Source organism: Neolamprologus multifasciatus, chromosome 6 (genome assembly GCF_963576455.1).
Source record: "Neolamprologus multifasciatus chromosome 6, fNeoMul1.2, whole genome shotgun sequence".
Classification (NCBI taxonomy): Eukaryota; Metazoa; Chordata; class Actinopteri; order Cichliformes; family Cichlidae; genus Neolamprologus; species Neolamprologus multifasciatus.
The window spans coordinates 32,923,546-32,944,235 of NC_140444.1; the positions used below are offsets into that span (position 1 = coordinate 32,923,546).

The 20,690-nt window shown below is 42.7% G+C and overlaps 2 protein-coding genes across 5 annotated transcripts; one reads left to right on the top strand and one right to left on the bottom strand.

Moving 5' to 3' along the window:
- Nucleotides 1-591: 591 nt before the first annotated feature.
- On the top strand, nucleotides 592-1,956 carry LOC146517432 (kallikrein-8-like; the record flags this gene model as incomplete). The annotated part of the gene is made up of 2 exons (XM_085163840.1): nucleotides 592-897; nucleotides 986-1,956. Coding segments are annotated over 2 exons (606 nt in total), but the record flags the coding sequence as incomplete, so codon positions are not given.
- A 5,385-nt stretch (nucleotides 1,957-7,341) lies between these two features.
- Nucleotides 7,342-19,199, bottom strand: LOC146517433 (uncharacterized). 4 transcript variants are annotated; one of them, XM_085163209.1, is made up of 4 exons: nucleotides 15,741-19,096; nucleotides 9,319-10,099; nucleotides 9,075-9,228; nucleotides 7,342-8,847 (listed from the first exon to the last, which is right to left on the bottom strand). In XM_085163209.1, exons 1-2 carry the CDS (start codon nucleotides 15,790-15,792, stop codon nucleotides 9,738-9,740), a joined length of 414 nt encoding a protein of 137 aa, XP_085019335.1. In that variant the 5' UTR covers nucleotides 15,793-19,096; the 3' UTR covers nucleotides 7,342-8,847; nucleotides 9,075-9,228; nucleotides 9,319-9,737. The 4 variants fall into 4 exon arrangements, with proteins under 4 accessions (XP_085019335.1, XP_085019336.1, XP_085019338.1 ...); XM_085163210.1 differs by having other exon boundaries at nucleotides 7,346-8,847; nucleotides 9,075-9,805; nucleotides 9,857-10,099; nucleotides 15,741-19,199; XM_085163212.1 differs by having other exon boundaries at nucleotides 7,348-8,847; nucleotides 9,075-9,805; nucleotides 9,923-10,099; nucleotides 15,741-19,094.
- Nucleotides 19,200-20,690: the final 1,491 nt, after the last annotated feature.

Here is a 20,690-nt window from a genome sequence, read left to right on the forward strand (position 1 = left end):
AAGAGCTCCATTAGCCACACAGAGGGCGCAATATGTTCTGCATTGCTTCTCAAAGTTAACATTGGTTAGTGATCATGAGCTGTTTTAGGTTTATAAATCATTGGTTTACACCACATTTCTCTGAATTAATGGCACAAATTGACAAACTGTGAGATACAGTGAAGTGTGTAGAACATGTAATTCAAATCAGAGCACGAGCAGAACAAGAGCATGAAGCTGAGATCAAACTTCATTTGCTTCCATCTATAAGGTGCAGGTCACTGAGGTCTTCTGACGGAAACCTGCTGGTGGTTCTTCGTTCTAGGCTGAAAACTAAAAGAGACTAAGTGTGTCTTCAAGGTGGCTCCTAATCTATGGAATGGAGCCAAAAGCAAAAAGAGACGATAAGTAACTTTGCATAAATGTGTGGAGCTTTGCAGCTTTGCAGTTGATAAAGCTTCATAATGACACTATGTGACTATGCAGTGTCCAATATTCAAACTGAAATGCAGTCATTAGACAGTGAATGGCAGCAACACTATGTGTGGTGCCTCTTCTCTTTTCTCTGTGTATCAGAGAGTTTTCAGCTACAGTATCTATATTTAATGGCTCTGGTGCTTACTGCATGTTTCTGCCTTATGTCTGAGAGCAGATATTTTACAGGTACAAAGAAAAACTGGCAGTGACCTGGTGGGGTGGGGGATTCCTCTTTCAGGTGTGACGGCGAACACAGAGGTCGCTCTGCAAAAGAGAGTCATTGGAGGTGATGAATGTGAGCGACAGTATCATGTACAGCTCAGAGCAGTTTATCCACATGGACCTTCCAGCTTGTGTGGAGGCTCTTTGATCAGCGACCGCTGGATTCTGACTGCAGCTCACTGTCTGAAGCCAGGAGGGCGAGGAGATCAGAGCAGCAACTAAAACTTGTGAACCCAAGGAATGTCTAGTAGCCATGTTTTTGCTATTCAGTAAAAAGTAAAATACATTCAGACAAGATGAGAAATAGAATATGGTGACCATCAGTAATCATGTTTTATGTTTGCTGTGCACATGCAGGACCATGTTTGCAAATCTAAGTGTGCATCAAGGGGGTCCGGAACAAGAAGTGCAGATAACAGCAGAAGCTGAGATCTATACAGACACCAGCACAGGCAGAGTTCATGACATCATGCTGCTGCAGCTACCTAGCAGCTCTGATATCCAACCTATAAAACTACCTGACTGTGATGAACCTCCTAAAAGGCGAGTTGTGGATGTTTCTGCTTCAGGTTCATGTGTTCTGACAGATACTGACACGTCGTGCTAACTTCAGTTTTAGATTCAAATGATACATTTATATACCTGTGGCTCAAAGTTTCTTGCTTTGAAGTTTTTTTTCTTAAAGTTTCCTCTTGACCTGAGCTCTGTGCTGTGAAGTGAGTTCAACAAATGTAGAATATATTTCCTTTATCTTAACCCAACGGTGGGAATCCGGATAAGTACTCACAGGAAGCTGCTTATCAATCCACTAAGTTAACCAGGGCTTTCAATCCTAATGGATGTGGATACACTATACTGGCAATGAAGGTTTTAAAAAGGAAGATAAAACTGTAATATTAGAAAAATATGAAGGGTTTAAATGCATACTACAGACCGAAAGTAACAGCTGCTGCAGAAAAATCAGTGTTGTGTGTGTGTGTTTGTGTGTGTATGTGTGAGTGGGAAATTGCTGTAGGGTAGCTTAGTAGTAAAAGCACTATATGAATATGCAAGAACTTCAGATGCTTTGTTCATTAAGACTGGATGAAATGTATATCAATAAAGTCTAGCCCATTTGAAGACAAGCAAGAAAAACAGCAAAAATCCTGACTGATATCACGGCCTATGATTACACAGGAGAATCTGATGGATCATTAATCAAGTATTTCATTTTAATTAATGTTTGAAAGACAGTTTCAGCTTTTATTCTGTCAGCTACAAACTTTGTGTTGTTTATTAGTGTAAGAGAAAATAAAACTTAATATAACAACAGAATTTAAACATAGGCTGCAAACTGAAAAATGTCTATGAAAAAATGCTATTGAAGAATTTTAGCCCCTCCCACTGTCCGTGTAGTACAGTAGGAGGGTCTAAAGTTGAAAGTTTCAAGGGATCTTCCAGGAATGGTGATGCTGCTTTTCTGAGCAAATGATCTCTAACCTCCAACTTAACCAGAGGGATATAGTACAAACAAAATTCAACAAGGCTGGGCTTACTTTGTGTTAGCTGGCTTGAGAAACCGTAAAACACCAGTCAGTGTCACGCCGCCGGTTATATCAACTTCTCTTTTAAGCTGTGCTTTCTGCTTCACGCTCCGTGCCCACGCATGTAACAAGGGCTGCTACAAGGCCCTTTAAAACAGGAAGTAGCATGTGCTGCAGTGAGCTTGAATGGTTTCCCAATGCGTTGAGCAAGCACAGTGCAAGCATGCTAGCCAGGCGTGGTGCGTGATGATAAAGTGGTGACTAAAACTCTATAAAGGACATAACTAATATAACAGCAGGTCAGGGTTACTCTTACAATTTTCTCTGGTAAGAAGTCAAAATCCTTCATATAGAACTCTGAAGTTACCTGGAGAGATGAGATCCTGCTTCATAGTACAGGTCTCAGGGCAACATTTCAAAGTTAACGTGCAAAACAAACAATATATGTATTTGTATGTAACTGACAAAAAAAGGAGAGAAAAGCTTCCAAACACTTCTGGTGTCATTCCAGAGTTGAGATCGCAGGTTATGGTGCCACCACTGGACTGAAAGATATATGTCGAGTGAGTGTGCACGATCCCTCAGCTCACAGCTGTATTTATTAACCATTCAAAATACAGAAAGATTTTATAAAACTGGGAAACTGTATTTCTGTCTTGCAGGGAGACTCTGGTGGAGGAGTGGTTCATAATGGCAGGATTTATGGGGTCTCTTCTTCTTATGCAGAGCCCCGGCTGCCTACATGGACCTCTGTGATCCTGAGTAGTGATGGGTCGTTCGCGAACGAAATGGCTCTTAGAGCCGACTCTTTGACGTGAACGAGGCGAGCCGGCTCCTTATCGCAAGCCGTCACGTGTTTTTTTTTTTTTTTTTTCTCTCAGCCTCTCTCTCGCACTTTTTTTCTGCTTCACTCAGCACGCGAGCCTTGTGCTTTACGCTGGGCAGAGGGGGGAGGGGCGGTAGTTACACTCAGTAGCACAGGAACAGAGCCGGAGGGAGAGAAAGAAAGCCAGGGACAACAACATCACATTAGAAAGGTATAGTAATCATCCACAACTATTTTCAGTTGCAGATGATAAAGGATTCAGAAAGTTTATTCATGCAGGCCCATATGACAGAGAATATGCATGTTATTTTTGTTTTCATATTTTAATTTATATTTAATTGTGTTGTGGTTTGCAGTGTTTTGTGTTGTTTCACTTTAAATTTGTAAAAGGAAAAAGCTGAAAATTTAAATAGTTAAAAGTTGAAATGTGAATAGTTGATTTTTGTATTATATGATTTATTTATTACATTTTATGTGGAGTGAATAAATAAAAGTATATTTACGGTGGCCCCTACAGACAAAGCACATACAAACTTCAAATCACGTACAAACCCTGAAGCACGTACAAACTCCAAAACACGTAAAAACACGTACAAACTCCAAAACACGTAAAAACACGTACAAACTCCAAAACACGTAAAAACTTCAAAACATGTAAAAACACGTACAAACTCCGAAGCATGTAAAAACTCCAAAACACGTACAAACACGTACAAACTCCAAAACATGTAAAAACACGTACAAACTCCGAAGCACGTAAAAACTCCAAAACATGTAAAAACACGTACAAACTCCGAAGCACGTAAAAACTCAGAAGCACATAAAAACTCAAAACACGTACAAAAGTCAACAGAAGTGCTCCAGGATGCTAGGGGCAGTGTTGAGCTTTTGTTACCTAGTGGCTACACAAGCCAGCAAATACCAACGACCGGATTTGGTGTGTGGTAGTAACAGGTAAATGAACATTGTTTTTAAATTATTTGAATATATATGAGTGCCTGTGTATAAATACACAAACATGCTCTCAATTGTGTAATTTAAGTGATCTAGTAGCTCTGCTTTGGAAGTTCAGTTCATGCTAGAAATGTGTTTTGGAGTTTGTACGTGTTTTGTCTCTAGGGGCCACCGCATATATTTATATATAAACTTATATAAATAAAAACACTTTTTTACGTTAGTAATTCCTTTTGTGCATAATTTAATATTATTGTTAATAATAAATTAATTAAAGCAACAAAACAACCTGAAGAGCCGGTTCGGAGCTCTTTCGGTTCGGCTCACTATAAAGAGCCGGCTCTTTCGGCTCCGAACCGGCTCTCTAAAAAGAGCCGGAAATCCCATCACTAATCCTGAGTATGCAGATTGGATCAGGAAAACTATCAACCCATAAAAAGCTGTAAGGTGTGGATAACTGTAAACAAGCTGAAATAAATAATCTTTTAGAGTTTAGCTTTGGTTTCTTTTATTATGTTTGATATAAGCAGTAGAGGATTTCAGAATTTCTGTTTTATTTACCAAAAGACGTTTTTTTCAGCTGCACCCACACACAGTTTCTTTGGATAACTTCAACTGCAAAAGGTAAAAACTCAGCATTAAGTTTCAAATGCAGTTTTAAAGATATTGATGATATGGTGTCCCTGAAGAAAACACCCGTCAATAGAAAAAGCTGCAAAATCCTGCAAAATGTAACAGAAGTTGAATAAAACACCACGGAAATAGAAAAAAAATGCAACAAGGCTGAAAAACTGAACAAACAAACAAAAAACAAACACAAATTACAACAGAAATAATAACAACAATATAAAAAAAAAATAGAAGTAGAAAAAACCCTTCTCATCATAAAACTTGGTGACAAAGTGGAATATGGTAAGGAAACGCTCATTTAAGTGTTTTCATTACTCAAAGGTTCCTGTTAATTATGCATGAAGTGATTTCTGGAGGGGAATGAAACTTAACTGACATTTTGACCTGTCAAACGCAGGCGTAACTCCTGTTATTCATTGTTGTATTGCAGGTCTGCTGTGCACGACGTCTGTGAATCTGAGTAATTTGGTACAGATGAAGGAATACGACTGCTCAGATGCTTTGGGTGTCACGTAATGATCCCTCAGGTTAAGGTGTCTTTGGTGTCCTTTGATTTCAATCTAACTGCACATTGAACAGAAATCCTGCCATGACAGAACACACTAATGCCTTTTCAAGGGAGAACCGATCCTAATCTGAGCTGTCAGTCCCAAGTTCTCTGCAGTCATCAACTCAAGCATAATCTGGTTTGAACAGGCTCCCTGCCTCACTGCAAAAGCCTTTTTACCAGCTGCTGTTTGACAAATTGCAAAGCCTCTGAAGAGACTTTAGAAAGGGGGAAAAAGCTATCCATGCACTCCTACTGAGTCGATTGACTGTATTCTATCTGTGGATTGCATTATAGTTTCTCTGAGAGCTTTGCTCCCTGAAGATTTTATGATCTGTGAACACTGAGTCTCTCTTGTGGCTGTAAATCAGTCTGCTCAGCATGTCACTGCATGGCAGAGATTCTCTCCATTTTTATAAAATCACCTTTGCTCAGTTGTGCTCCTAACGGATCTCCTGAGTTTCGCTGTATTCCTGGACTTTGCCCTTTAGTTACTCTTCAGTCTCTTTGACACACAGGCTGCCAAATTTGAAATAACATTTTTAGTTTTGGAAAAAGAAGAGCGTGTCTAGCAAATTCTTGCACATCCTTTTTCTTAAATAGCACTTTTCTACTCAATCACTCAAAGCACTTTATACACCTCATTCACCCATTCATACAAGCACTTTTCTGTACCTAAGTTCTTTTTATCTAACATTCATACTCTGATGGACACATGAAAGAGCAGTTTGGGGTTCAGTATCTTGTCCAACGATACTTTGAGATACAGACCAGATCAAACCTCCAACCTTCTGATCGGTACTAATTGGACGTTTGCTGCTGCACATGTAGCATCACAGCTTAGAAGATGGTGGTGTGGAAATGTGTTTCCCATTAACAATTGACTAAGAAACTCTTAGTCAAGGGTTAACATTACTAATGTCAGTATTTTCACTGACTCTAAAAAGGCACTGATCTTCATTAGATTAGATCAACAATGTGCCTTAAACCTGAGCTGAAAATAGATTTCTGATACACATGTACATAAACAAATAAAGAGAGATGTTTCCCACCTGCTGAGAAGACAACAAATGCATAACCTGATTACCACCATTAATCTCATATCCACTGATTTCTGGCACCTATAAGTGAGATTGATTTCACTGTCCTGCTGTCTTGGCCTTTAGGAGAACACAGTGAGACAGATGAAGCTTGCACCAGATGGTAGAAACACAATGATCGTGGTCTTAGACACAGCATCCACACTCTGCTCCGTACATGATAGTGTGTGTGTGGTGCTGTTTGCAGGAACTTGATGAGGCTTTGCTTAAGTGGAAATCCACTGATGTTCAAGCCCCAGGGAAGTGAGCGGGGGGATAGGACCTCTGGTGCCCTACCTGACTCCTTTCACTGCTAAAGCAAGAATCTGTTTAAACAAACATAATGACAACAACAAAATCATTAAAAAAAAATCATTTTAACAGAATCATTAAATGATTCTGTTAAAAACAACCGCCCAGTGTACTTGCATGACTTTAGTATGTGAAAGAGTGAACCAATAAAAATGTGAAAAGAATGGATTTGTTGATTTTACAGGGATATGCTAAAATACTTTGAATTCATTTGTTTGTACCCATAAAGAGACCTTCCATTATGATCATATTTCAAAGTTAGTGTTTAATAAGACATTATTAACTTTCAAAGCCTTTATTGAGAAAACTGAATTGAAATTCCAAGATACACATTTAGACATTATATGTATCAATTTCATACTATGTTTGCACCTCTGAAGCCCAACTGCTCCCCCATGACTGCATTTAATATCAATCATTTATATGAGATGAGCAAAGTCTGTGTATCAAAAAGTTTCTGACAATATTGCTGGACATAATTGAGCTATTGATGTAAAAGTGCCTGGTTGTTTTGCACTGACCCTATGTTACTAAATATAGGCTGTCATATATTAACTGTTCCTCTACATTCCTCAATGAATGCAGCCATTATTACACCCCTGAAAACAGGAAGGAAAGAATCACAAGAGTGATTTTGTGTTGTTATCTCACAGAGTCGTTTAATGCAATGAGGAGAATGTGCGAAAGCCCCCTAGTGGAGATTGGAGACACTACCAATCGATCCCAGAAACTAGCCGATTAGTATTGTACAGATCGCAGTTCTCGTGAATAAAATGACAACCATTAATGCAACATGAAAAATAATAACTTTTAAACTATTTTCATATCTTATTTACATTGTCTTTATGCTTATGTCAACTAAGATGAATGTGCATTAACTGTATTACTTTTTACTTTCAGTTGTGAACCCTTTTTATATATAAGAATAAGAATACCACATGACTGTGGCCTTGTGTTATACCCTCACTGCTGCAGTGATGCTGCAGACAAACAAAAACATCATGATTAGACATTCAAGAAGAGCCTCTTAAAGATGAAGGTCTGTGTCTCTTGACCTAAACACATAATCCAGTTAAATCTGATTTATGTTCATTAATGTCCCTCACGCTGTAACTTAAAGTAATAAATCGGTCACTCATTAATTACAGAAGTACGTCTGTGAGCATAAAGATGTAAGCCTTGGACCATCAGGATGAAATGTGGTTGGGAAACTTAACAAGCTTTGATAAAACTTCATCAGTAGCTCAAGCAAGACCTCAAAACCTTCGATCACCATGGGTGGTTAGCAGACTGTGGTTGAACCATGTAGCCTAACAACATGCAGTAAATTGCAGGTTAAAGCAGTCTGCTTACACATTGTTGAATGAGGGAAGGGAACTAATGTGGCTGTCACTTTACCCTTTTGTCCCATTTCATCCCAGGACTTGATTAAATTGCTGCTCACTTTCTACAGTACTTAAAACTGATCAGTAGGACCTGAAACTGCAAACATTCAAACATTCAGGCCAAGAATCAGTTGATGAACGTATTAATCTACTACAATTAGCAAAAATGAATAAATAAACAGAAGAAAGTTAGAGTGATAACAGAGTCATGCAAGTTTTTGACCAGGAGGTTAAACTCATGCAATTGACCTTCACCCAGGCTCATGAAAACACTGTCCTGCTTATAAACAGCAGATCATTTGTGTCAGTGTGTCAGGATGGTTTATATTTGAGCTTTTAGTTCACACAGAACAATTTTTATTCTTTTTTTTTTTTTTAGCAATTACCAAAGTCTGTGAATCCCCAAATTGTTCAGTTGTTCTTTTTTGCTCCCCATGAGGTCACTTTCACCATGTGACAAAAACAACACCCCACTGTACACACTCGGGCCACCAGCAACTTTCTAAATCCTCAATAAAAAGCTGACAGGTTGCAATGATGTTCCAAATAACTTATTAAGAAAACAACTAAATACACAGAAAATGTTATGAAAATTGGTTTATTTTATATCTCATAGTTTTAAATGACGCAATAAAAATATGTATAAAACATCACAAACTGTAATATTTTACAAATGGTTACGTCCTGCTGATGCAATGGAGACATCTTCCAGTGACAGTTTTCATCCGTGTGTGTGTGAGGAGGATCCTAAACCCACCGATACAGAACTGCATGTTCACAACTCCCTCTGTGCAGGCGGGGTCAGGACCCTCCTCACCCTGGGTGAAGAGGGGTGGTGCTGTGGCCAGTCAGGTATGAAGTGCTGAGAGTGGATCTTTGGTCCTCTGTGCATCTCTTTCCACTCTCAGCTGCCCTGCAAAGCAATAACACAAGAAAGACGTCATGTTAACACAAAACAGCATTTTCATTGTTGGCAGCTGCAGAATGTTGTTAAAATGCAATTTTAAACCCAACATATACACATGAAAAATATAAATAAACTTAAACCTACAGTGCTGCTGACATAGGATGATGATTTATACCAACTATTGGAATTTCGTCTTCAAGACAGTTTGTTGTCAATGTGAGGTGATAACTTACATAGTTGGAACACAGCACCACTCTCCCGTTTTTCACTTGGTCATCCATCCTTCTCATCGGGTTGGTCGGGGTAAGGCTGTCTTCTGGGTGGGGTGTTAGCTCCATCTTGGACGTTGAGTGCCTGAAGTGTTGAATTCTTAGCCACAGGCTATACCTTATGTAAAAACAAGAGACTACAGTCAGTTCACTGCATCATTTTTAAACCTTTTCTACTTATTTGTGTTGACATTAAGTACAGACTTACCTTTGTCCTGCATGGTGAATTAGGGCTTGGAAAAAACATATATTATTCATTTAAAAAGTTACCTGTGATATTAAGAAAGATGGAAGTAATAACAACTAAAAAACTAGCTTTCAGTCACAATGTAATATTAATATTAATGTCACATATCAAGAAAAAAAACAATACATTTCACATGTGCGAGTCAGATGTTCTTATATCTGTGTTACAAACAGGCTTAACTTAAACATTACAAAGTTAATTAAAAAGTAAAAGATATTTACAAACACTGCAAAACACAAAGGATAACTTAAGTGTTACAGTTTAAAAACACGTTCTAACATAAACTAATCAGAGTCACTGTCATCAAGTGAAAGGTCAAAAGGCCTCTCCCAGAAACATCTGACTCCAAAACAACCTGAGGATGTTGAAGGGGCATCAAACTAGTCACTTACCTTGCACCTCTTTGCACTTACCTCTTCGGTGCAGGTGTCTTCTCTGCTTCTCTTTTGTGAGGAAGGAGCAGCAGAGGGAGCAGCAGAGGAAGCAGATGAGAGAGCAGCTGAGGAAGGAGCAGCAGAGGGAGCAGCTGAGGAAGGAGCAGCAGAGGGAGCAGCTGAGGAAGCAGATGAGGAAGGAGCAGCAGAGGGAGCATACTCACCATACTCACCTTCGCTGATACGCTGGGTATCAGTGTCCTGTTCTTCATCAGAAGAGGTGGTGCTCTGGAGACTGTCATCCAGGATCCTGATGACTTCAGGAAGGCCTTCTTCTGCAGGGCGTTCAACTACATAGTCAAGACGCCCTGTGAGGAAACAATTTTTAAAATAACATTAGGAATGTAATAGACACCCAGTGTTAAAGCAACAGACCTACATCTGTTAGTTTGAGCAGAGGATGAGAGAAAAGCATTTTATGTCAGACTGAATGACACTTCTACTTGTTCAATCTTTAAGTGAAGTTTTTTAAGCAAACCTCCACCAAGGCAGCTCACTCTGTGTACTTTTAAGGTGACACTATATTGACACTATATATGACACTGTATTTTGTGTACATTCAATTTGTTTTATTTGTTCTTTGTAAGCCTTTATGCAAACACTATGTTGGAATAGGTAATGGATAATAGGTATTGATTTGTAAATAGCCGGACATGAGTAACTTATTATATAAATATACTACAGTAAATTTATAACTAACCATGCAGCTCATTCTCCTGTTTTATTTACAATTCACGATGTCACACCTTTTGAAAAAAGCTCATAGGTTAAATATGTGGATGACCACATGTACCAATCTCATGTCCTAAATATAAAAAATATATATATATTTTTAAATAAAAACACAACCTCCTTGGCAAGAGTAAAAATTGCACACACACAAAGCTCTGCAGGTATGTCTGAAAATGATGGTCAAGTGAAAAACAAACAAACAGAAACTCTTAACTCAGAATCCACATTTTTAGAAATGTGCACAAGGACTGTATCTGCCACAAGGACAGATACATCTAATCTGTGGTAAACATGCTATTGTGGCGGACCACTAGAGGGCTCCACTCACACCCACTGTTGAGGAAGTGTGTTCCTGTGTTTTGTGGCGCGATATGCTCAGTTGATGTTGGAGACTAATAAAGAAGGAGTGAGAACTGAGAGCTCTGTGTCGTTGATGCTTACCTCCACATTGGTGACCCCTGACTCGAGCATGCAACGGGCCGCAGATAACGCAGACTCCGCTATGGATGCATCAGCGGCCGCCGGACCTCCGCCTCCTGTTGCAGCTACGTTCGCTGTGGCGCTGAAACTGCCGGACTTTTGGCTCCATGACCCCCCGTCATGGTTCGTACACATGGAGGCTCAGTTCGCCCTTCGCGGCATCTCAGCTGACGACACAAAGTATCACCATGTGGTGGCCTCGCTCGACCCGCTGGCCACCCGTCGCGCGATGACGCTCCTCCGGGACCCACCCGCCCAAGGGAAATACGCCGCCCTCAAAGAGCTGCTTCTTCGGCACTATGCCCTCTCCGATGCTGAACGAGCCGAAAAGCTCCTCAACCTGTCGGGCTTGGGTGGCGGTACCGCGCTCGAGCTCATGGAGAACATGCTATCGTTGCTCGGGCCGGATGACGGTGGATTCCTCTTCGCCCACCTCTTCCTCCGCCAACTACCGGCCGCCGTGAGAGCTGTCCTCGCAAACTCCCCGCTTCTGCCTGCAAAGGATTATCGCTCCCTGGCTGAAGAAGCGGATCGCATTCTCCTGGCTAGCCGCACTTTCGACGTTCACGCCCTGGCTATGGACTCGCCGGCGGCACCTTCCACGCCTCCACCTGCCTCCCCCGGAGCATCCGCCCCCTTGCTGACGGCAGGGGTTGCTACACGCCGGCACCGCGGAAAGAGCATCTGTTTCTACCATCAGCGTTTTGGCGACAGAGCGCGTCGCTGCCTGCCGCCTTGCGCTTTCACGGCCCAGGGAAACGGACCCGCCAGCGCGCCGTAGCAGCCGCGACCGCTGGCAATACAGAAAGGCTGCTCTTCATAGAAGACTCGCGCTCCGGGAGACGTTTTCTCGTGGACTCCGGCTCCCAGAAGAGCCTCCTTCCCCCTACCGCTGCCGACGGACTAGCAGCGAACTGTGGGCCGCAGCTCATCGCAGCTAATGGCTCTCCCATCAAAACGTTTGGGGAAAGGTTGGTGACTGTTTGTTTTCATGGCCGGGATTTCCAGTGGAACTTTGTTGTTGCCGCTAGCTCTGTACCTATTTTAGGTGCTGATTTTCTGTGTGCTCATGGACTGCTTGTCGATGTTGCTAACAGACGTTTAATTGATGCTCTCTCGTTTTCTTCGCTACCCTGTTTTACTCGGGCCGCCGAGCCCCTGATTCGGGCTAATGTAGTGACCTCCGGGGATGCTTTTCAGCGTTTGCTTTTAGAGTTTCCATCGCTGTCTGTCCCTAATTTCTCTAGCACGGTAACGAAGCATGGGGTTGAGCATTATATTCCCACGGTCGGGCCCCCGGTGTTCGCGCGCGCGCGCCGCCTCGACCCCGCGAAACTGTCCGTCGCTCGAGAAGAGTTTGCAGCCATGGAGCGGCTTGGCATTGTACAGCGTTCGAACAGTGCATGGGCCTCTCCGCTTCACATGGTGCCCAAATCGGACGGTCGGTGGCGGCCATGCGGAGATTTCCGCCGTTTAAATAATGCCACGGAGAATGACCGTTACCCCATCCCCCACATTCAGGATTTTTCTGCCAATCTCGCCGGAACGTCGATTTTTTCTAAAATTGACTTGGTGCGGGGGTATCACCAAGTTCCCGTGCGTGCCAAAGACGTTCCTAAAACCGCTGTCATTACCCCCTTCGGCTTGTTCGAGTTTTTGCGCATGCCGTTTGGCCTGAAAGGTGCCGCCCAGACCTTTCAGCGGCTGATGGACTCCGTTTTGCGTGGGCTCCCGTTCGTTTTTGTTTATCTGGACGATATATTGGTGGCCAGCTGCTCAGCGAGCCAGCACGAGTCCCATCTGCGGCAGGTTTTCCAACGTTTGGCAGCACACGGCCTGATTATCAACCCTTCCAAGTGCCAGTTTGGGTTGCCTGTTCTGGATTTCCTCGGGCACCGCATTTCCGCTGAAGGTGTGGTTCCGTTGCCCGACAGAGTCCAGGCTGTTTCGGCTTTTCCGCGTCCCACGTTGGTTAAAGCGTTGCAGGAGTTCTTGGGGATGATAAATTTTTACAACCGTTTTCTCCCCAGAGCTGCCCACCTGCTACAGCCACTCTATGCTGCCTTAAAAGGTAAAACAGCCAAAGATCCGGTTGACTGGCTGCCGGAACGCGTCCATGCATTTTCCGCAGCCAAGTCTGTGCTGGCTGACGCCGCCCTGCTGGCCCACCCGTTTCCGTCGGCGGAGATCGCGTTGACCACTGATGCGTCCGACGTGGCAGTGGGTGCGGTGTTGGAACAGCGGGTTTCAGGTCTCTGGCAACCGCTCGCCTTTTTCAGTCGTACGCTCCGGGATGCTGAACGCAAGTACAGTGTTTTTGACAGGGAGTTGCTGGCCCTGCACCTCGCGACACGACATTTTCGTTTTTTCCTCGAGGGTTGCAACTTTACTGCGTACGTTGACCACAAACCTTTGACGTTTGCAATGTCCAAGGTCTCTGACCCATGGAGCGCACGCCAGCAGCGCCAGTTGGCGGCTATTTCAGAATTTACCACAGACATTCAGCATGTGGCTGGTAAGTCCAACCACGTCGCCGACTGTCTCTCACGTGTGTTGGTTTCTCCGGTGTATGTCGGCGTCGACTACGCTGCCATGGCCGCCGAGCAACGTGCTGACCTGGACGTCCTTGCCCTTCAGTCAGCAAAAACGGGCCTCGTGCTGGAGGACACCCCGGTGTGGGACGGCGGTCCGCGCCTTCTTTGCGACGTTTCCACCGGCCGCCCCCGCCCGGTGGTTCCCCTTTCGTGGCGTCGTCGTGTTTTTGACTCGGTGCATGCCCTCTCTCATCCCGGCGTCCGGGCCTCGGTCAAGCTGGTCAGCGCCAGGTTCGTTTGGCCGGGCCTTCGCAAGACGGTGAAAGAATGGGCAGCGGTTTGTATCCCATGCCAACGCTCGAAAATCCACCGGCACACACAGGCACCCCTCGAACCTTTCCGTGTCCCGGGTAGGCGTTTCGATCACGTTCATGTGGACCTGGTTGGTCCCTTACCGCAGTCACAGGGTTTCACGCACCTTTTGACTGTGGTGGACTGCACGACCAGGTGGCCGGAGGCGGTACCCCTGGCGTCCACGACAGCGGTGACGGTGGCCAGAGCATTTTTGTCAACATGGGTTTCACGTTTCGGTCCCCCGGCTGACATTACCTCGGACAGGGGCCCCCAGTTTGTTTCTGAGCTTTGGTCTGCTATGGCTGACGGCCTGGGGGTCAAGGTCCACCGCACCACAGCATACCACCCGCAGGCTAATGGGATGTGCGAACGGTTTCACCGGTCACTTAAGGCCGCGCTCCGGGCTTCCTTAACAGGTGGCGACTGGGTCGACCGTCTTCCGTGGGTTTTGCTGGGATTGCGTAGCGCGGTTAAAGAAGACCTCGGGGTTTCCCCGGCTGAACTGGTCCTCGGCCAGCCTCTCCGGGTCCCTGGGGAATTCTTACCTGAGACCCCTCCCCCATGTTTCGATACCTCTTTGTTGCCTTTTCGCCCCCCAAGAGACTCATTTCCTGTTCCTGGTCCTGTGCACCACTGCCTGCCTGACACTTTTGTTCGGAGTTCGTTGGACTCTGCTCGTTTCGTTTTCGTCAGGCACGATGCTCATAGGACTCCGCTGCGTCCACCATATGACGGGCCATACAGGGTTCTTAAACCAGGCAACAAACATTTCATTTTGGACTTTGGCGGTCGGCAGGAGGTTGTCTCTGTTGACAGACTTAAGCCTGCACATGTTATGCAGGAGGATCAGGTGGTCCCTGCCCAGGCCCCTCGCCGCGGCCGCCCACCTGCCACCGGGCTGATGGATTCTGTTTTTTCCCCCAGGAGCGACCCAAAATCAACGGAGTCCGAGTCGTCTGCAGCTTTTTCTGACCGCCAGTGCCAGCCTCGCTCTCGGGCTGGGTTGCCCTCTGTCAGTTCCCCACCCCCCCGGTTCAGCCGTTCCGGCCGTTTACTTAAGCGCCGGGTCCTGGACTAGTTCTGCTGGGTGTTCGGGGGGGGCATGTGTGGCGGACCACTAGAGGGCTCCACTCACACCCACTGTTGAGGAAGTGTGTTCCTGTGTTTTGTGGCGCGATATGCTCAGTTGATGTTGGAGACTAATAAAGAAGGAGTGAGAACTGAGAGCTCTGTGTCGTTGATGCTTACCTCCACACTATCCCTGTGTAAACATCCCTGTGTACAATATCTCTCTCTGCTATGTAATAAGGTTAAAAGCATTACCGTAACAGAAGATAGGTCTTAATACCATTATTACTACTGTTTTCATATTCTTTTGATATTATTTTATTTGTATTATTTTTATCTTTGTGTTTTGCAGCAGAGAGAAAATATAGTTTATGTCAATAAAGCCTTTGATCCGGAGAAGTAAAGGATGTTAGGAGGGGACCTGGATCTGTGTGTTTACACCTGCGTGTTCTGACGCCATGACATCTTGAAGATGCCGTTACCACAGAAACTGATTTTTGGGCATTTTACAAATTTTAGTCCTTTAAACTATTTTTAACCATTTCATTTTAAAGAAAAGTGTCAAATTTGAAGCCTTCAAATCAAAGTAAGGCCTTTTTTCATATTCATACACCAGTCGTTAATAATTTCTACACCTCTCCCGGAAAATTTAAAGCATACAAACAATTTACGGGAAACAATCTTGGAATACACATATTTGATCACGTTAAAACTTGATATTCACACTGGAACTTGTTCAATTATTACAGTCATTTAAATTTAAAGAAATTTTCAAAGGTACCTGCAGCGAAGTCCAGGTGACAGTCGATGAGTCCGGGTCCACGGCGAGCCATCTTCAAACTTGAAAAACAAAAACAAGTACAAACGATCCGCAGATGAAGTAGGGAGACCGGGGATAGTTGTAACGTGGGTCAGTTGTAACACTTCCAATTTCTCCAATCAGGGCTAAGTTTCAAATGATGTGATTCATCCTGTACATGTCCAACTCAGTTCTGCTATCACATGTGAAAAATCAGCATATTTTGTCAAACACAGACAATTTAACACGAAAAAAAGTAATTTGTATGCCAAAAAGTAAGTTTTTCTACTTTATTTCAATTTCTAATAGCATTATCTGCTTTGCAGTTAAACTCATCAAACTTAAATTATGTTATTTGTATGTCTATGGGGATATATTCTGTGTAGGTCTTTAGTGCTAATGTTTTAGCCGTTGGCTGTAATGTTAGCTAGTTCATGGCTATAGGAGTCTGGATCAGTTGTAACAGCAACAGTCTGGGTTAGTTGTAACAATAATGCAGATGTTACAACTTACCACACTATTACTTTAACTTATATTAAACAAGTTGGGGCAACGACATCAGCAAAGAGAGGTTCACTGGTCACTTTTGTATATGCGGTTAATGCCATTGGCAACACAATTCCTCCACTGTTTGTGTTCCCACACATACATTATGCAGACCACTGTGTCAGAGATGGACCAGTAGGAAGTACTGGTAGTGGAAATAAATCAGGATGGGTGCAAGAAACAGATTTCCTCATCTTTCTGAAGCACTTTGCAAACCACACCAAGGTAAGCCATGATAAAAAGTAATGGAATTGCAATGCTGGTGAACAACTACATTTTTTCAGCTTCATTGTTATGTTCAAAAGTTGGTGCAAGAGTTGTAGGTTATAATGCCCACTGAGCCAATGAGGCCAAACTCAAGGAAGACCAACCAAAATGAATGAAATATTCAGTTGCAGAAAATTCCATAATTTGTCTTTTTTGGGGGGTTGACATATGTTCAAAAGCTAGATTTCTGCATTCTGTCACATACACATAGCTACATAAATGGCTCTAAGTGCATTCATGTGTTGAATAAACAAAGATTACATGTTAATGTTTTGTTAGTACCCTTATTTCATTGTGTTACATTTCACCCCAGGATATGTTACAACTAACGCAGACTATGGGGTTAATTGTAACATTTCACTCTTTGTGTTTGAGACCATACCATGCAATGGGTAATTGTGCTGCAGAGAAAATAGCTGCACTATTTAATAGCTGAGACATGTAAATATTTTGAATCCACTACCTTAAAAGAGCTCTAATTTACAGACAGAAATGTCAAAAATGTTACAACTATCCCCGGTCTCCCCTACTCGTTGGCGCTTTCAAGTAAAATCCGCTTTCAGTAAAATGTTTTGCAAAACTTAGCTTTCCACAGGCTGAGGTTGGAGCAGGTCGAAACAAGTCCACGAGCAAGTGTAAAGGGACGATTGGAACCTTGTGCAGCGTTTATATACCCTCGGCGGGCCATGGTTACGGTTGTCAACGTGCACGTGATAGAACTATAATGGATCTCACCGCAGTGTAATTTACAGTTAATTTATGGTCATTTACAGTCATAGCTGGACTGGCCATCAGGCATACCGGGCATTTGCCTGGTCGGCCGATGGTGATTTTTCGTTTTTATGGGCCGATGGGTATTTTTTTGTTGTCATTGTTATTTTGTAGCTGTATAAAAAATGAAAGGTGGTGGACAGACGCTGGTATTTGTGTAAAATAACTCTGATGTTTCGTGGTGGCTGTGGCGGAGCTTCCACAGAGGCCAGCAGGTGGATGAGGGAAAGGGGAGGAAGGAGGAGGAGAGACCCGTGGTGGCCGCCGGACCGGCCGCGTTTTGTATTGGGCTGAAAAGGAACCCGATTTGTCCTGGACTTCAGCTTGAATGAAAAAATAAAATACACAAAGCTGGAGTTATTCTGTGTCTTTACACGGCCAGCTGCCTCTTCTTCTCCCATTCTCTCTCCCTCTCTCTCCTGTTGCTACTTAAATCATGAAACTGATCAATGATCAGCTGATCGGTTTTTCTCTCTTGTTTGTTTATCAGGCATTTCGAGCCAGAAAGAGGAAACCAGCGGTGGTCACGGTAAACAACAGCAGCACGTTAGAGCTTGATCAGCTGTTGCTAGAATTTATTTAATATTACTTTCTAGTATCAGCTGATGTTTGCTGGAGCCACAGCTGTAACAGCTGCTGGTCATGATATCAGTTTGGATATGTGGTGAGAGGGAAACGTGAAGATGAAACCAGGAGATGTCCTTACTGAATCATCAGAGCTGTGATGGAGAAACAGGTTTACCTTTTAGGTAACATCGATCAGTTGAAGGGAAGTTATGAACTGTTTCTAAGAGAAAAATAACATCAGGATCCTTTTTAGCTGACAGCTGGTAACTGTGCAGGGAGGGTCTAGCAAAGTTTTGCAAGGGGGCAGGTAACCATATACATGCACTGTTTATAAGATTGGGGAAACCTGCAGTCAGCTGAGACTGAAGAAGTCAATTGGATGAGTGACGAAACGTTTTTCACACCAAACGTTAAGTCCAGATGAACAGAATCAACTTTTGGAGATACTATATAGCTCATGCTTACGGAGCCCCTCTGATGACATCCTCCAAAAAATAAATAAATTGTGGCGACAAAATACTACTTCCTGCCCTCGAAATAGTATAACGTGCCCACGAAATACTTATTTGTTGCCACAAAATACTATTTCGAGGGCACGAAATAGGTATAACGTGTGCACAAAATGCTAATTTGTGGGCACGAATTGGGTATAACGTGGCAACGAATTAGGCATTTGTAGCAACGAAATAGATGACGTGCGCACATCATATTGATACATTGGACAGCTGTGTAGAGACATAAGCATAAGAGTAGGCTAAACCTATACAACATGGCCAGAGACAGTATGATTGAGTTTTATCTTTGTCATGGTCTGTGTGGCAGACCGTGGGTGTGTGGGGAAGGAGGACCCAAAATGCGGAACTCTGTGCGATTAATGCAGTGCGTTTATTTACAGTGAAGTAAACAATACACAATAATAGGTCTAGGTCCCTCAGACCCAGATCCCTGACAATTTTAGGCTGGGAATGAGCTACAGATGCATTTTGAAAAGCCTGGCACTGAAAGGAACCATTATTATGGAGAGACATTTAAACAGGATATTGAGAGCCCAGTTACTTTGCAGACGTAAGTACGACCCGGACGTTGGGATAGATTTTATTGTCAACCAACTGCAAGGTCCTGGGAAGGATCACGGTTATTGGTCAAGTGTTTTGTGCCCACAAATTAGCATTTCGTGTGCACGTTATACCCATTTCGTGGCCACGATTTATTTATTTTTGGACCATGTCATCAGAGGGGCTCCGTACATGCTAATATCACATCTTCACATTATTTTAGAGGTCAAAATAACTTTGCATTCTCGCTACTCACCATGCTCTAAAACAGGTATTTGTTAGCAATGACAACATTTAACAAATGTTTTTGAAATTAGCCTTAGGATTGGTTGAGGTCTGTGCAAGCCTTTGGAACAAAATCAGTCTTGTAAAGCTCACTATTTTCCAGGTGAGCCTATAGCACATTTGTTAAAGTCAGTCTGGATTGTACAGCTTCTTATCAGAAACAATTAAAGTTTGTTTCTTTTTTTTCTGCTCATTAATCTTTTTCTGTAAACAGGATAGCTGAAAAGTCTTAAGTAACTCATGTTAAAATGTTGTAGGGCTGTAGAGTGAGGTCATGTTAACAATCCATTAAAACTTGTGGTCTTCAAGGTCAACTTTATGATTTATTGGTGGAAAATTGACAAAAAGCTTTAGAACTTAGAAACTATCATTCCTACAACTGTGCTGTGTATATGTCACAACATATAGCAGGAACCTATAAAGGTAACTGACCTTTGACCTCTCCTTTAAGAAGGTACATGTAATGTCCACAGTGATTAGACATACTTAATAAAACAGTGTGGGTATTGTTGTGCATCAGTGTGGAACATGTCAGTAACACTGAGGGTTACAAACACTTTGCCAGGTACACCTGTTCACCTGCTCGGTAAACATAAATATCTAGTGAACCAATCAGACGTCAGCAAATTAAAGTATTTAAGCATACAGACATGTTCATCAAACCAAGTATCAGAATGGGGGAAAGAGACTGCGTGGTTGCTGGTGCCAGATGGGCTGGTCTGAGTATTTGAGAAACTGTTCATCCAATGAGCTCACAAAATTACCTCTACAGTTTACAGACTGTAGTGGCAATCCAACCAGCAAAAGGCCACCTGAGAGAATTTGAAGTATTTCCAACTCATCCTGGTGATGAGGTCAAACACAACCACTACTTCTAACACTTTATCAATTATTTACCAAATTAAAAAACAACTTGTGGTAACTTATTTTTAATTTTGCTGCATACAAGTTGAATCACATGACCTTTTATCGTCCTTGAACTTATTTCTAGTACAGCATTTAATATAAACACTGTATGTTTATTTAAAAAATAATAATGAAAAACACTCCTTTTAATACATTAAAATCAGCCCAACTTTTATCTTAAAATCCAATCCAACTTTATTTATAGAGCACTTTAAAAGCAACATGGTTGACAAAAGTGCTTTCCAGTAAAAAAAAAAAAAGATAAAGTGGATCTGACAGCGGTGGACGGCGAGCCATGCACACCGGCGCCATCTTGGCTCACAAACCACAGCTGACATGAGTTGGATATAAACAAAGTATATCATGTAAATAAAGTATATCAGCCAACATACTGGACACTGTTCTCCGGAACAAACACATATTATCCAATATTGTAGCTGGTGTTATTTAATAATATTTAAATATTTTCAGAATTAAAGTTTATATTTATTTGTCACACTTTTTAAAACTTAATAACCTTACAATAAAACAAAGT